We start from the raw sequence: 14265 nt of genomic DNA on the forward strand, positions 1-14265 counted from the left end.
CTCACTGGAACCCTCTGCATCATACATGTTAGTGTGCGTGGAACATTTACTATGACTGACTACATTCTACGCCATAAAACAAGTCTCAGTGCTTTTTTAAGATTCAGATCATAAATTATGTCCTCTGACTACAATGGCGTTAAATTAGAAATCAGTAACAAAGATGTCCCAATATCTGGGACTTTGCCAAATATTTGAAAGTTGTACAACATATGTCTAAATACCCCATGGGTTGAAGAAGAATTCAGAAAAAGAATCAAACCATTTAATGAATGAGAATGGAAATAAAAATACGTGTGATTCAGCTAAAGTAGTAGTTCGGGGGAATTGATAGTGACAAATGCATATACCAGAAAAGAAGATTTCAAATTGGTGACCTCAGCTTTCACCTTAAGGAACTACAGAAAGAAGAGAAAATTAAAATTAAATAGGAAAAAGGAAATAATAAAGATTAGAGCAGAAATAGAAGACAGAAAAGTTATAGAAACATGAAAAAAACCAAATGCTGTTTTTTGTTTTGTTTTTGTTTTTTAAGAAAAAATTGATAGACCTCTATTAATAGCTAGATTAATCAGCAAAGGAGAGAAAGCACACAATTCACCATTAGGGACAAGAGTGGTGATGTTACCATAGTTTCTGAGGTAGTAAAGGAATGTTATCAACAATTCATGCCAATGAATTTCACAGCTTAAATTCCTTAAAGACACAAAATGTAAAGTTCATTCAATAATTAATAGATGATGACACCCCACTCCAGTACTCTTGCCTGGAAAATCCCATGGACAGAGGAGCCTGTTGCTGCAGTCCCTGGGGTCGCTGTGAGTTGGACACGACTGAGCAGCTTCGCTTTCACTTTTGACTTTCATCATTGGAGAAGGAAATGGCAACCCACTCCAGTGTTCTTGCCTGGAGAATCCCAGGGACTGGGGAGCCTGGTGGGCTGCTGTCTATGGGGTCGCACAGGGTCGGACATGACTGAAGCGACTTAGCAGCAGCAGCAGCAGCCTTAGATTGGTTATATGCTGATTAGACTTTATCAGTTAAAGAAACTGAATTTGTGGTTAGTGGCATTCCCACAAAGAAAATTCCAGGTCTGAATGGCTGCACTGTGAATTTTACCAAATATTTAAGGAACAAAGATAACTAATTCTATGCAGACTTTTTCAGAAAATTGAAGTTAGTAGTTTTTACAGCTCATTATATGTGGTCAGCATTGCTCTGATAACCAAACCAGACAAAGACATTGCAAGAAAGGAAAATTTCAGACCTATATCCCTCTTGAACATAGATGCAAAAATATTTAATATTTTAGCAAATCTAATACAAGAATATATAAAAAAACATAATACATCATGACCAAGCTTTATGCAAGGGTTGCAAGTTTGGTTTATCATTTGAAAATCAGCCAGTATAATTCATCAAGCCCAAATTTATCATTTGGGTTTCCCTGGTGGCTCAGTGGTTAACAATCTGCCTGCCAATGCATGAGAGGACGGTTTGATCTCTGGGTGGGGGAAGATGCTCTGGACAAAGAAATGTCAACCCATTCCAGTATTCTTGCCCAGGAAATCCCATGGACAAAAGAGTCTGGTGGGCTACAATCCATAGGGTCCCAAAAGAGTAGGACACAACTTAGTGACAACAACTCATTGTATTAACAAATTAAAAAAGAACCACATGATCATTATCACAGATGCAGGAGTATTTGATAAAACTGAAGATACATTCATAAAAACTCCCAGCAAACTAAAAATAGAAGGTAATGTCTTCAACTGGTAAACGGAATCTACTAAAACTACAGCCAGTATCAGTGGAAAGAAAGGCAGTGCCAAAGAGTGTTCAAACTACCACACAATTGCACTCATCTCACACGCTACTAAAGTAATGCTCAAAATTCTCCAAGCCAGGCTTCAACAATACATGAAACGTGAACTTCCAGATGTTCAAGCTGGTTTTAGAAAAAGCAGAGGAACCAGAGATCAAATTGCCAACATCTGCTGGATCATCAAAAAAGCAAGAGAGTTCCAGAAAAACATCTATTTCTGCTTTATTGACTATGCCAAAGCCTTTGACTATGTGGATCACAATAAACTGGAAAATTCTGAGAGATGGGAATACCAGACCACCTGACCTGCCTCTTGAGAAATCTGTATGCAGGTCAGGAAGCAACAGTTAGAACTGGACATGAAACAACAAACTCGTTCCAAATAGGAAAAGGAATATGTCAAGGCTGTATATTGTCACCCTGCTTATTTAGCTTACATGCAGAGTGCATCATGAGAAACGCTGGGCTGGATGAAGCACAAGCTGGAATCAAGATTGCCAGGAGAAATATCAATAACCTCAGATATGCAGGACACCACCCTTATGGTAGAAAGTGAAAAAGAACTAAAGGGCCTCTTGATGAAAGTGAAAGAGGAGAGTGAAAACGTTGGCTTAAAGCTCAACATTCAGAAAACAAAGGTCATGGCATCTGGTCCCATCACTTCATGGCAAATAGATGGGAAAACAGTGGAAACAGTGGCAGACTTTTTTTGGGGGGGTGGGGGGGGAGCTCAAGATCACTGCAGATGGTGACTGTAGCAATGAAATTAAAAGACGCTTACTCCTTGGAAGGAAAGTTATGGCCAACTTAGACAGCATATTCAAAAGCAGAGACGTTACTATGCCAACAAAGGTCCCTCTAGTCAAGGCTTTGGTTTTTCCAGTGGTCATGTATGGATGTGAGAGTTGGACTATAAAGAAAGCTAAGTGCCAAAGAATTGATGCTTTTGAACTGTGGTGTTGGAGACTTTTGAGAGTCCCTTGGACTGCAAGGAGATCCAATCTGTCCATCCTAAAGGAGATCAGTCCTGAGTGTACATTGGAAATACTGATGTTGAAGCTGAAACTCCAATACTTTGGCCACCTGATAGGAAGAACTGACTCATTTGAAGACCCTTATGCTGGGAATGATTGAAGGCAGGAGAAGGGGATGGCAGAGGATCACATAGTTGGATAGCTAGCTATGGACTCAATGACACGAGTTGGGGTAACTCCAGGAGTTGTTGATGGACAGGGAGGCCTGGCATGCTGCAGTCAGTGGGTGGCAAAGAGTGGGACACCACTGAGACTGAACTGAACTGAATACAGAGCGAGGAACTATTGGTACATGTGACAAAATGGATGAATCTCAAAATAATTATACTGAATGAAAGAAAACAGAATGGACACGCTGTATGATTTGGTTAACATGAAATTCTAGAAAATGCAAACTGGTGACAGAAAGCAGGATCTATTACTTGGAGTAGACGGGAGCCAACGACCATAAAGGGACACGGAGAAACCTCCGAGGGCGGTGGGGCTGTGTGGGGGGTTGTGAAGGAAATGACTGTCTTCTTCATTGTGAGGTTAATTTCAACAGCATATACATATGTTCTGTCATGTGTACTTTTACTACTTTACTACTGTATTATTGTATATAATACTTCAAACTGGCAAAAATTAGTGGAGATAATTTTCAACTGTTGTGCAAGGTTTGCCACAAAGTGTAACATCTGCTCATAACCACATAAGCTATATTATTCCTCACCGCCCACCCCCACCCCCACCCCTCCGCCCCAACCGTTAATGTGAAAAACGCTGCAACACGAGCGAGAGCTGACCCTAGGTTGGACTGAGAAATGCTTGCAAAGCTACTAACCTGAACATCATGCTTTCATTGTACTAAAGTCATTTTCTCCTTTCTACCTTGTTAAAAAAAAGAAAAAAAATGCTGGGATTCTTCCAACTTGGGTATTTAAAAATTTTAAGCAACATGTACAAATTACGAAAGGACACAGAAGTCCACACCACTATCTCACGTCACCGTTTGAAGTTTGCTAAGCGAGACGGCAGACGGCCATTAGTCCACAGGCGCTGGGAATGCCGTCATATAAAGCCTGTGCGCAGACTCCGTGCGCTCCTCGCAGAGCGCAAGGCCCCAGCCGGCACGCCCGCCCTAGGCCGCAGCCCCTGATGCTCACGTGAGCGAGGCAGTTGAGCAAAGGCAGGATGTTGGCACAGCAACGAGCGCGCAAGCGCCGTTTGGAGACCCAGTGGCCAGAACACGTGAGGTAAGTCTGCACGTTTGCGGCGGCGGGCAGAGAGCTGACGGCCCAGCATGTGGGGCCTGGGGCATTCTTCTAGAACTTCTGTGGCAGGAAGTGCGAGGTCAGTAGCAGTCCTTTCGGTGGGTTTGGTGGTAGCACCGTATTTTCACCCTGGGTTGTCTTTTAGGTCCACAAGTATGGGCGTGGCCGTTTCCTGGCCTTCTTGGTTTCCACGCTGCCCGCTCGCTTCTGAGGGTGACAGCCACCCCAGTTTCTAAGGGTACTGCCAGAAGGCGAAGCTGGCCTGCAAACAACTGGGCCTGCTGCTCTGGTTGAAGACATAGACCTGCAGACCAGTTGTCGGGTGGAATTCTCTCTTCCAGCAAATTCTGTGACCTTTTAAACTTCGAAATGCTTAAGACAGGCGTTGAGGAGCGACCTGGACTCACTCCGAATTCTCCATGAGAATTGGAAGTGCTGTTTGGTAATCCCGGTTTGCAGATAGTGGGTGCAGCACCACTCCCGTCTTGTGAGTGTGTGAAAGTCTCTCAGTCGGTTCCGACTCCCTGAGACCCGGTGAACTGTAGCCCCCTCCAGACTCCTCCGTCCATGGGTTTCTCCCGGCAAGAAGACTGGAGCGGGTTGCCATTTCCTTCACCACTCCCGTGTTAACCATTGCCAAAAAGTGTTTTTGACCCCTTTTAAAAGTAAGATTTAAAAACTTTTTACGTCGTGTGGTGCCATTTCCGAAGTAAAGGTTTTCATTTTAGAAAAAAAGAAGGCAAAATGAAGGTCATTCAGTCATGTCTGACTCTCGGGATTCTCCAGGCAAGAATACTGGAGTGGGTAGCGGGTCCCTTCTCCAGGAGATCTTCTCAAACTAGGAATCAAACCGGGATCTCCTGCATTGCAGGTGGATTCTTTACCAGCTGAGCTACCAGGGAAGCCCCCATCTTTTAAATTAAGCGAGTGTCTTCCAGCGAAATAAGTTTCTTTGGACAGATTCTAACTTGTTTTTACAACTTTTTGCTCAACTTAAAATTTACTTTTGAGTAGTATATGAGCAAGAATCCTTGTTTTAAAGATGGGTTGATCCTACTTAGTTTATGTGAAAAATGTAAAGTTGTAACAAAAATCATAATAGTTAAAATTTTTTTATGACCTTTCCCCCAGTGTGACACAAGATTAATTTCTTTTCCTGTGGTTGGGGGAGGATTTGGATATTTGGTGTAGTGATGTTCTTAATTAACTCTTAAAATTCTTTAAAAGATCTATTTTCAATTCCTTTCAAAAATATAACGTTTATGCATATAAAGTGCCATATTCTAGTGTTTTAAGGGCAAAGTTAGAACTAGTAGACATTTTGAAATATCTTGCATTTGGGAAAGCAAATTATGTAATGAAAATTATTTTTGAAGTTATGGGCACAATTTGATTGATTTTGCAGTTTTTAAATGCAGGGTATCTTCAAAAGCAGAAACCATAAAATGGATATTCTTATTTAAAAATTAAATACCAGTCTGAAGCATTTGTGTTATATATATATGTTCGTAGTGTTTCTTTTTGTTTAAATTGTGGGAGTGCTACTCTTGTTTAGTGCATGTGTGTTTAGTTGCCCAGTTGTGTTAGACTCTTTGCAGCCCTTTGGACTGTAGCCTGTCAGATTCTGTCCATGGAACTTTTTCAGGCATGAATGCTGCAGTGGGTTTCCATTTCTTCCTCCAGGGGATCTTCCCAACTCAGGGATTGAACCCACCTTTCCTGTGTCTCCCACATTGCAGGTGGATTCGTTACCTGCTGAGCTATCAGGGAAGCCACTACTCTTGTTTAGGGAAGGCATCAATTATTTTAAAGAATATACACTTTGTACTGAAATATTTATGTAACTGAAAAGAGTGTGCATCAATTATACTGTTCAATATAAATATATAAAAGTTTGGTTAAAGAGATAATTTCAAAGATAGAAATTGCATCTGATGAAATTGCAAGATATACTCAAAACAAAATAATTATTGGAGAAAATATCTTTGAGGTTGTTTTTAATACAGAGTTTGGATATTGATTATTTGGGACAAAACATACACAGAGGAATTTGGACATTGTATGATTTTGTCTTTAATTCACTGTTAATGGCCAATTAATAGAACCTAATTCAAACTATTGAATTGTTTTAGTTTTGCAGGAATTGTCCAAATGGAGGAAGATAAACATTGCAATAAAGGTACTGACACAAAAAATTATTTTTGTATGTAAAAGTTAGATGATCTTGATTAATTTCTGATTTTCTTTGTATTGTAATTTGATTTTAGTTGAAGATGTGGTTGGAAGTCATGTGGAAGATGCAGTAACATTTTGGGCCCAGGTAAAATAGCCTGATTTATTTCCTCTCCCACCTCTTCCTCCACTAACCCAGATCCTCCCCAACAAAAATGAAAATAAAACCCTGTAATATGATATATATATGTCATTGTTATTTTCCATGCTTAATTTTTATTGAACATTTTTTAACACAGGGCATTATTAGAAGACAAATGGCTAAAAATTGAACTGAATATCAGAATTATGAGTGTGAGGTTTTAAAATTACACTTAATTTAGCATCAGCAATCTAGGCTGCATAAATTACTGAAGATGCTGAGAAACTGTTGTATTTGTGAAGTTACAGCTCCATCTAGAGGTCTTGGATATGATTGTTTCTTAAGTGATTCAGTTCAGTTCAGCGGCTCGGTCATGTCAGACTCTTTGTGACCCCATGGACTGCAGCACACCAGATTTCCCCGTCCATCACCAACTCCTGGAGCTTACTCAAACTCATGTCCATTTAGTCGGTGATGCCATCCAACCATCTCATCCTCTGTCCTCCCCTTGTCCTCCTGCCTTCAATCTTTACCAGCATCAGGGTCTTTTGAAATGAGTCAGTTCTTCGTATCAGGTGGCCAAAGTATTAGAGTTTCAGCTTCAGCATCAGTCCTTCCAGTGAATATTCAGGACTGATATCCTTTAGGATTGACTGGTTTGATCTCTCTGCAGTCCAAGGGACTCTCAAGAGTCTTCTCCAACACCACGGTTCAAAAGCATCAATTCTTCGGCACTCAGCTTTCTTTATAGTCCAACTCTCACATCCATACATGACTACTGGAAAAACCATAGTTTTGACTATATGAACTTTTGTTGGCAAAGTAATGTCTCTGCTTTTTAATATGCTGTCTAGGTTGGTCATAGCTTTTCTTCCAAGGAGCAAGCGATACTGTTTTAAATTTCTAAAGTGGTATTGCTTTTAAATTTCTGTCTTTTTTCTGTTGGCTTAATTTTGAATTTGAGGTACAATGTCTTTTTCATCATATAATTGAAAGTACTAATGGAACATTTATAATTTTTTATTGGCAGTCTTCAAGGCAAATAAGTTTACTCAATTTTAAATACAAAGTGAAGCACCAAAGTGCTTATGTTCCAGAATTTAAGAAGATGAATCTCTCTAATGTACAGTTACTCAATAACTTTTAATTTTATGAGCTGTGTGATATGAAAGGGAAGGGAATAACATTTCTGTGTACTTCTGCAGCCTGAGAACAACTCTTTGTGCGGGTAGAGTGAATTGGCAATATGGGAAACAGGATTTATGAAAAAGAATGGTTAAAGAAGAAATAAGATTAACTCAGGCTTCTTAAATCTGTTTAGAAAACATATTTTAGAAGGGTGATATTCATAGAAAATGTTCAACAAATTTGTATCTCGGCTTATGGACACATTTTCTAAAGGGTGCCCACATGTTCTGGTTCTTTGCCCATTTCCCCATTGTCTCTGCATTGATAGTACCTGTATCCCTCTCAGCAGTGTCCAAGTGTTGGATGATAAATGATATTTTTAAGCTTATTAAATAGGAACAGCATTTACTGTCTTAATTAAGATTTTCTAGACGAGTACTGTCTGGTAGAAATATAATTTGAGCCATATAAGTACATTTAAAAGACACATTCAAAATGAAAAACAGGCAAGATCAATTTTAATAAAAACATTTTATGTAACTCAGCACATCCTAAATATCTTTTTAAAATGTAATGAACACAAGTATGTTAACAAGATATTTTCCTTTTTTCATAGTAAGTTTGTAAAACCCAGTGTATATGTTAGACTTACAGTACAACTTAAATCAGATGAGCCACATTTCAAGTAAGAATTGGCTATTGTATTGGTCAGTGCAGCTCTAGACTTCAATTTTTATTGACATTTATGTGAATTTGTAGCCTGAGTTTGAAATTATGATTTAAACCAGATGTCAGCACACTTTTTCTGTATAGTATTAGTAAGTATTTTAAGACTTGTGGCTCTGTTGCAACTGTTCAGCTCTACAAAAGTTGCCATTGTAGTACAAAGGCAGCCATAGGCAATATATAAATAAATAGGTATATCTGTAAATAAAATTTTATTTACCAAAACAGCAGAACTCATACTTTTCAAACCTCTGATTTCAACCATGAAGTTGAGGCCCTGTAGAAATTTAAACACATTTCAAAAAGAGAGAAAGCATGTCTTAATTGAATGAAAAGATTAAGAACTAAAACTACTAAAGTGTCCATATGAATCAGATGATTTTTTTTTTAAGAAACAAATTGTTTGTACACACGTTTGAATTCATATTGGAGACAGTCCCTATGTGTGCCCCTTTGACAGTTGTAATAAGAAATTTCCTCAGTTGACTAACCTGAAATCTCATACCTTAACACATGCTAAGGCCAGAAACAGTCAGTAAGAAGAAAAGACCCTTCTCAACCTTGGGAAGCATCTTCCAGAAGGATGGTTGGAAATAACTATGCTTCTCCTTTGTGTGTTGTTTCTAGGAAAAAAATTTTTAAATGAATCCTATACATCTAAGGGACATCTTTTGATGTTTGATGAAATTTTGATATGTTTTGATAAAATGCTAAAATTTTTAAAAATTCAAGATGACATTGCTAAGATGCTCATTCTTGGTTTGTAATCTCATTTCAAGAATAGATGCATGCTAATTCACTTTAGTCCTGTCCTACTCTTTCACGACCCTGTGGGCTGTAACCCACAAGGCTCCTCTGGCCATGGCATTCTCCAGGCAAGAATAGTTTAGTGGGTTGCCGTTTTCCTTCTCCCAGGGATCTTCCCGACCCAGGGATTGAAGCCACATCTATGTCTCCTGCCTTGACAGGCAGGTTCCTTACAATTAGCGCCACCTGGGAAGCCCAGGTCATTTCAAGAACATAGTATTTTTGTAAAGTGTGGTCCCAACAGGGGGACACTTCATGAATTCACTTCAAAAGACATTTCTTTATATAGCAGTGCTAAGCATAAAAGGACTTCTCATATTCTTATAAACATGAAGCTCACTCTGTTGCTTACAGTTGTTTTAATTTTGTGTTTTCCAAGTGTGCATGTGGTATACTTTGTGAGAATAGATTTAGTATATGTGATTTTTCTGGAGGTTGATAATTTTGCATGCAGTGGATTTTCTTTAAAAAGAATGGTCAGTTACATGCTTGCTTCAAGAGTATTTTCTTTTTTTTTTATTTGAATATAAATTTATTTAATTGGAGGCTAATTACTTTAAAATATTGTATTGGTTTTTCCATACATTGACATGAATCCACCATGGGTGTACATGTGTTCCCCATCCTGAACTCCCCTTCCACCTCCCTCCCCATCCCATCCCTCTGGGTCATCCCAGTGCACTTGCCCCGAGCACCCTGTATCATGCATCAAACCTGGACTGGCAATTCGTTTCACATATGATAATGTACATGTTTCAATGACATTCTCCCAAATCATCCCACCCTTTCCCTCTCCCACAGGGTCCAAAAGACTGTTCTATACATCTGTGTCTCTTTTGCTGTCTTTCTAAATTTCATATATATGCGTTATTATACTGTATTGGTGTTTTTCTTTCTGGCTTATTTCACTCTGTATAATAGGCTCCAGTTTCATCCACCTCATTAGAACTGATTCAAAAGTGTTCTTTTTAATGGCTGAGTAATACTTCATTGTGTATATGTACCACTGCTTTCTTATACATTTTTCTGCTGCTGGACATTTAGGTTGCTTCCATGTCCTGGCTGTTATAAACAGTGCTGCTATGAACATTGGGGTACTGTGTCTCTTTCAATTCTGGTTTTCTCAGTGTGTATGCCCAGCAGTGGGATTGCTGGGTCATATGGTAGTTATATATTTCCAGTTATTTAAGGAATCTCCACACTGTTCTCCATACTGGCTGTACTAGTTTGCATTCCCAGCAACAGTATAAGAGTGTATTTTCTTATAAGAGTATTTTCTTATTAAAAAAAAAAGACTTTTGCTGTCTTAATTTTGGTTTTATTACTTGATGTTATCGTATTTTGTATAATTGTATTGGATCTCATAGTATCAAGTAATAGATGTAATTTAATAGTCACTTTTTTTTTCTGAAAACCTACCTTAGTCACTTTTTTTTTTTGGAAATCCTAGTCACTTTTTTTTTTTTTTGAAAAATGCTGCACGATGCCAATTTTCAGTGTAATTTCCTCCCCTGCTCAGTTGTAAGATGTATTGTACTTTTTAACACCTGATGTGTACATTCTGTGTAACAGAAAAGGCAATGATAAAACAGTAATTCTACAGAAAGAATATAGCAGAAAAAAAGCTAATTATAGCATTTGATTAGGGCTTTGATAGGCTGTAGATGAAGAGTATATAGAGACTTAGAAACATATGGAGGCAGGTCAAGATGAAGATCTGCTCACATGTATTCTCTCTTTTTCTACCACTTTGGATTTTCTGCCATTTAAGCCACTTACAGGAGAACACTTCAAAAATTTCGGTAGGCCTAGTTTGCTGAGTAGCCATTGGAGGAATCTTAAGTATTTGACATTTGAACAAAGAGCTTTCATTTATGCTAGTCCATATACCTACAAAATCTAATCATGTAAAATGTTTTGGTGTATTCTGAACTTCAGAGAGCTCATTCCTGGGGAGTATTAAAGACTGATTCCAGTGTGTTTTGGAGTCAGTTTGAATTCACTTCACATTTTTACTGTGCATAGAAACTCAGAGTTTGTTTTCATTTATCGAAGATAATCATATTCTTTCTAGCCTTATTGACTGTGTTATTGATATATTTTTAAAGAACATACGTATTTAACAGTTTACTTTGAAATAACTTTATACTTACAGGAAAGTTGTAAAATTATTTTCAATATTATACCCTTCACCTAGCTTTCCTTGTTTCTAACATTTTACATATCCATAGTACAGTGGTCACAGTCAGGAAATTGACCATGGTACAGTCCTAGTAACTCTTAAGTACAGCCCTAATTCAAATTCCACCAGTTTTTTTCTTATTTCCTTTTGTTTCTATTCCAGGATCTGCCTCAAGATCTCACATTTTATTTAGTTGTCATGTATCCTTAGTCTCATCCAACATTTGGTAGTTCTTTCATACTTTTATCTTTCATGATTTTGACATTTGTAATGAGTACTGGTTAGTTATTTTATAGAGGATCCCTCATTTTGTATTTGTTTATGGTTTCTCGTAAACAAATTGGCAGTAGTACTACAGAAGCGACTGTAGCACTGCAGTACATACTGCAGTATGAGGTACTGGAATTACATCATATAGAGAACTTACAATACTAAGATATTTCTTTATTGGTGATATTAACCTTGATCCACTTGGTTAAGGGGATAACTGCTACGTGTCTTAATTGTAAAGTTACTATTTTTCCTTCTGTAAGTAATGAGTGTTTTAGAAGAAGATACATTGAGACTATCTAATCTTGTTTTTCTTAAACTTTTTACCCACGGATATTTTATTTATGACTATGGTCTTTGATGATGATTTTCTATTTTCCTCATTCCTTCTGCATTTATTAATTGGAATTACTCATTAAGGAAGAGTTGTTTCCTCACCACCTTTTATTTGTTTAGTCAGTTATTTATATTAATATACACCTGTGGGTTATAATCTAGTACTGTCATTTATTTTGTTGCTTACATTGTTCCAGCTTTGGCCGTTAGGAGATTGTTCACATTGACTGCTGTATCATTTAAGCTGCACCCATTCTTTTTTTGAATATTTCTTTACTTTTTGGCATCACCAGATATTACAGGATCATCATTTATTTCCCTGTCTTAGCCCTGGAATGACCCACTCTCCAGAGAAATCTTGTTCCTTTTATCAGAGAATGGTGTTTAGAAATCAAGATCGGGGTACTAGGTGTGCTTACCACTACTTGAGTATTATTGCTTCTAGTTGCTCTTAGCAGACAGACCTAGGAAATATATTTATCAATATAATACAAAAATACAAATACATATAACTAACACATGTGCATATCTATATTTATCTGTGTGTATTTCTTTCATATATACATATATTCACACATAAACATATGTGTGCTTGCGTACATATGTATGTATATATACATGAATTCATATTGATACTTTGCAATTGTAATCTAACATTGCAGGTTCATTCTAGCCTGCCTTCCTTATTTGTAATTTCTTTCTGCCTGCTTTCATTATATACAATATATTTATTTATTTGTTCAATCCTCGTATATGTCTAAAGTAGTTTCAAAATCGTTAACCCATGCCCCTGTGAGAAATAAATTTACTAAGTAGATAACCGTGTTTTTGTACAGAGGAACCTATACATTTTGAAATCAGTTTTACATTTTTTTCCTTTATGCAGCAACAAATATGTGAGAAGACCCATGTCACTTGACTAAAATATGGTACCTCTTTTGAGCAATTAGGATTTGATCTAAAGTAAAATCCAGAGACAAAGTTATCTCTTCATATAATATTAATAATATTTAGTATCTAGTTTTGAATTCCATGTAATTTGAACTCATTGGGAGGTAAAAATTTTCTATAGCCTAGTTCCATTTCTAGTAAAGAACTCATTTGAATGATGGAAAGTAATGATGTGAGAATTTATTTAATTTCTAATGCTCCAAAACCTTTTAAGTATCATGCATAGTAGAACCCTTGTTTGCATAACATTGAAAATATTAATAATACTTTACTGAATTTATGTCTGCCCTTCCTTCTAGAGTATCAATAGAAATAAGGATATTATGAAGATTGGTTGTTCACTGTCTGAAGTCTGTCCCCTTGCCAATTCAGTGTTTGGGAATCTTGATCCAAAGAAGGTGAGCCATATTCTTGGATACAATTATTCCATCTTTCCTATTAGCTTTACTGATCTTAGATTTTATAGATTTTGGAATTTTTGTTATATTTGAAGAAAGAGGCACATTTTTAGAATTTGTATAGACTACAGTCATTATTAATTTATTTTTTCAAAGATACGTATGAACTATCTGCTATCTACCAGGCACTGTGTTAAACACTGGTACTTAACACAGTGGTGAACAGAATAGAATGGTGGCGAACAGAATAGAATCCTTGTCCTTGACCCTGATTCACAAAAATTTATAAGAGATATGTTTATGGAGAACAGTTTGACAATATATATATGTGCATGTATTTTTTAATTGACATAATTTACAATGCAGTATATATCTTTTAAGTACACAGCTTAATGAATTTTTCATATGTATGCATCTATGTGATCACCACCCAAATCAAGATACAATTCTGTCAGCTTAGAAAATTCACTCAGGCCCCTCTCAGTCAGTTCTTAGTCAGTAGTCCTTTAACAGAGGTAACCATTATTCTGACTTCTCTCACCATAGGTTCATTTGCCTACTCTTAAATTGTACAATATGTATACTCTTTTGTGTATGTATGGCTTCTTTTGTTCAAACGTAATTTCTGAGATTTATCCAGATTATTGTATGTTTGTTCTTTTTCAACCTATGCAGTATTTCAGTGTATGAAAGTGAAAATACTAGTTGCTGAGTCTTGTCCAACTCTTTGCGACCCTATGAACTGTAGTCTGCCAGACTTCTCTGTCCATGGGATTCTCCAGGCAAGAATACTGGAGTGGGTTGGGATTCTCTTCTCCAGGGGATCTTCCTGACCCAGAGGTCAAAGCTGGGTGTCTTGTATTGCAGGCAGATTCTTTACCATCTTTACCATTGGGGCATGTAATGGTGAAAACAAAGTACCTGCCTCATAGGGTTGTGAGAATAAAATAAGTTATTATACATAAAGTGCTTAGTAAATGACCTGATCTACTTAGCATTACTATTCATTAAAATGCCAAATAATTTTGCTTTCTTTTTCTG

The 14265-nt window shown here is 37.3% G+C and overlaps 1 protein-coding gene across 1 annotated transcript in view; it reads left to right on the forward strand.

The window, feature by feature from the left end:
• STK31 (serine/threonine kinase 31) overlaps positions 1 to 14265 on the forward strand; it is an 83272-nt gene that overhangs the window by 7204 nt on the left and 61803 nt on the right. The window contains exons 2-4 of the mRNA XM_070369437.1: positions 6245 to 6291; positions 6380 to 6432; positions 13126 to 13224. Coding sequence (XP_070225538.1) covers positions 6264 to 6291; positions 6380 to 6432; positions 13126 to 13224 — 180 coding nt within the window. The 5' untranslated portion in view covers positions 6245 to 6263. The remainder of the gene's footprint in view (positions 1 to 6244; positions 6292 to 6379; positions 6433 to 13125; positions 13225 to 14265) is intronic.

This window comes from Bos mutus, chromosome 4 (genome assembly GCF_027580195.1).
Source record: "Bos mutus isolate GX-2022 chromosome 4, NWIPB_WYAK_1.1, whole genome shotgun sequence".
Taxonomy (NCBI): Eukaryota; Metazoa; Chordata; class Mammalia; order Artiodactyla; family Bovidae; genus Bos; species Bos mutus.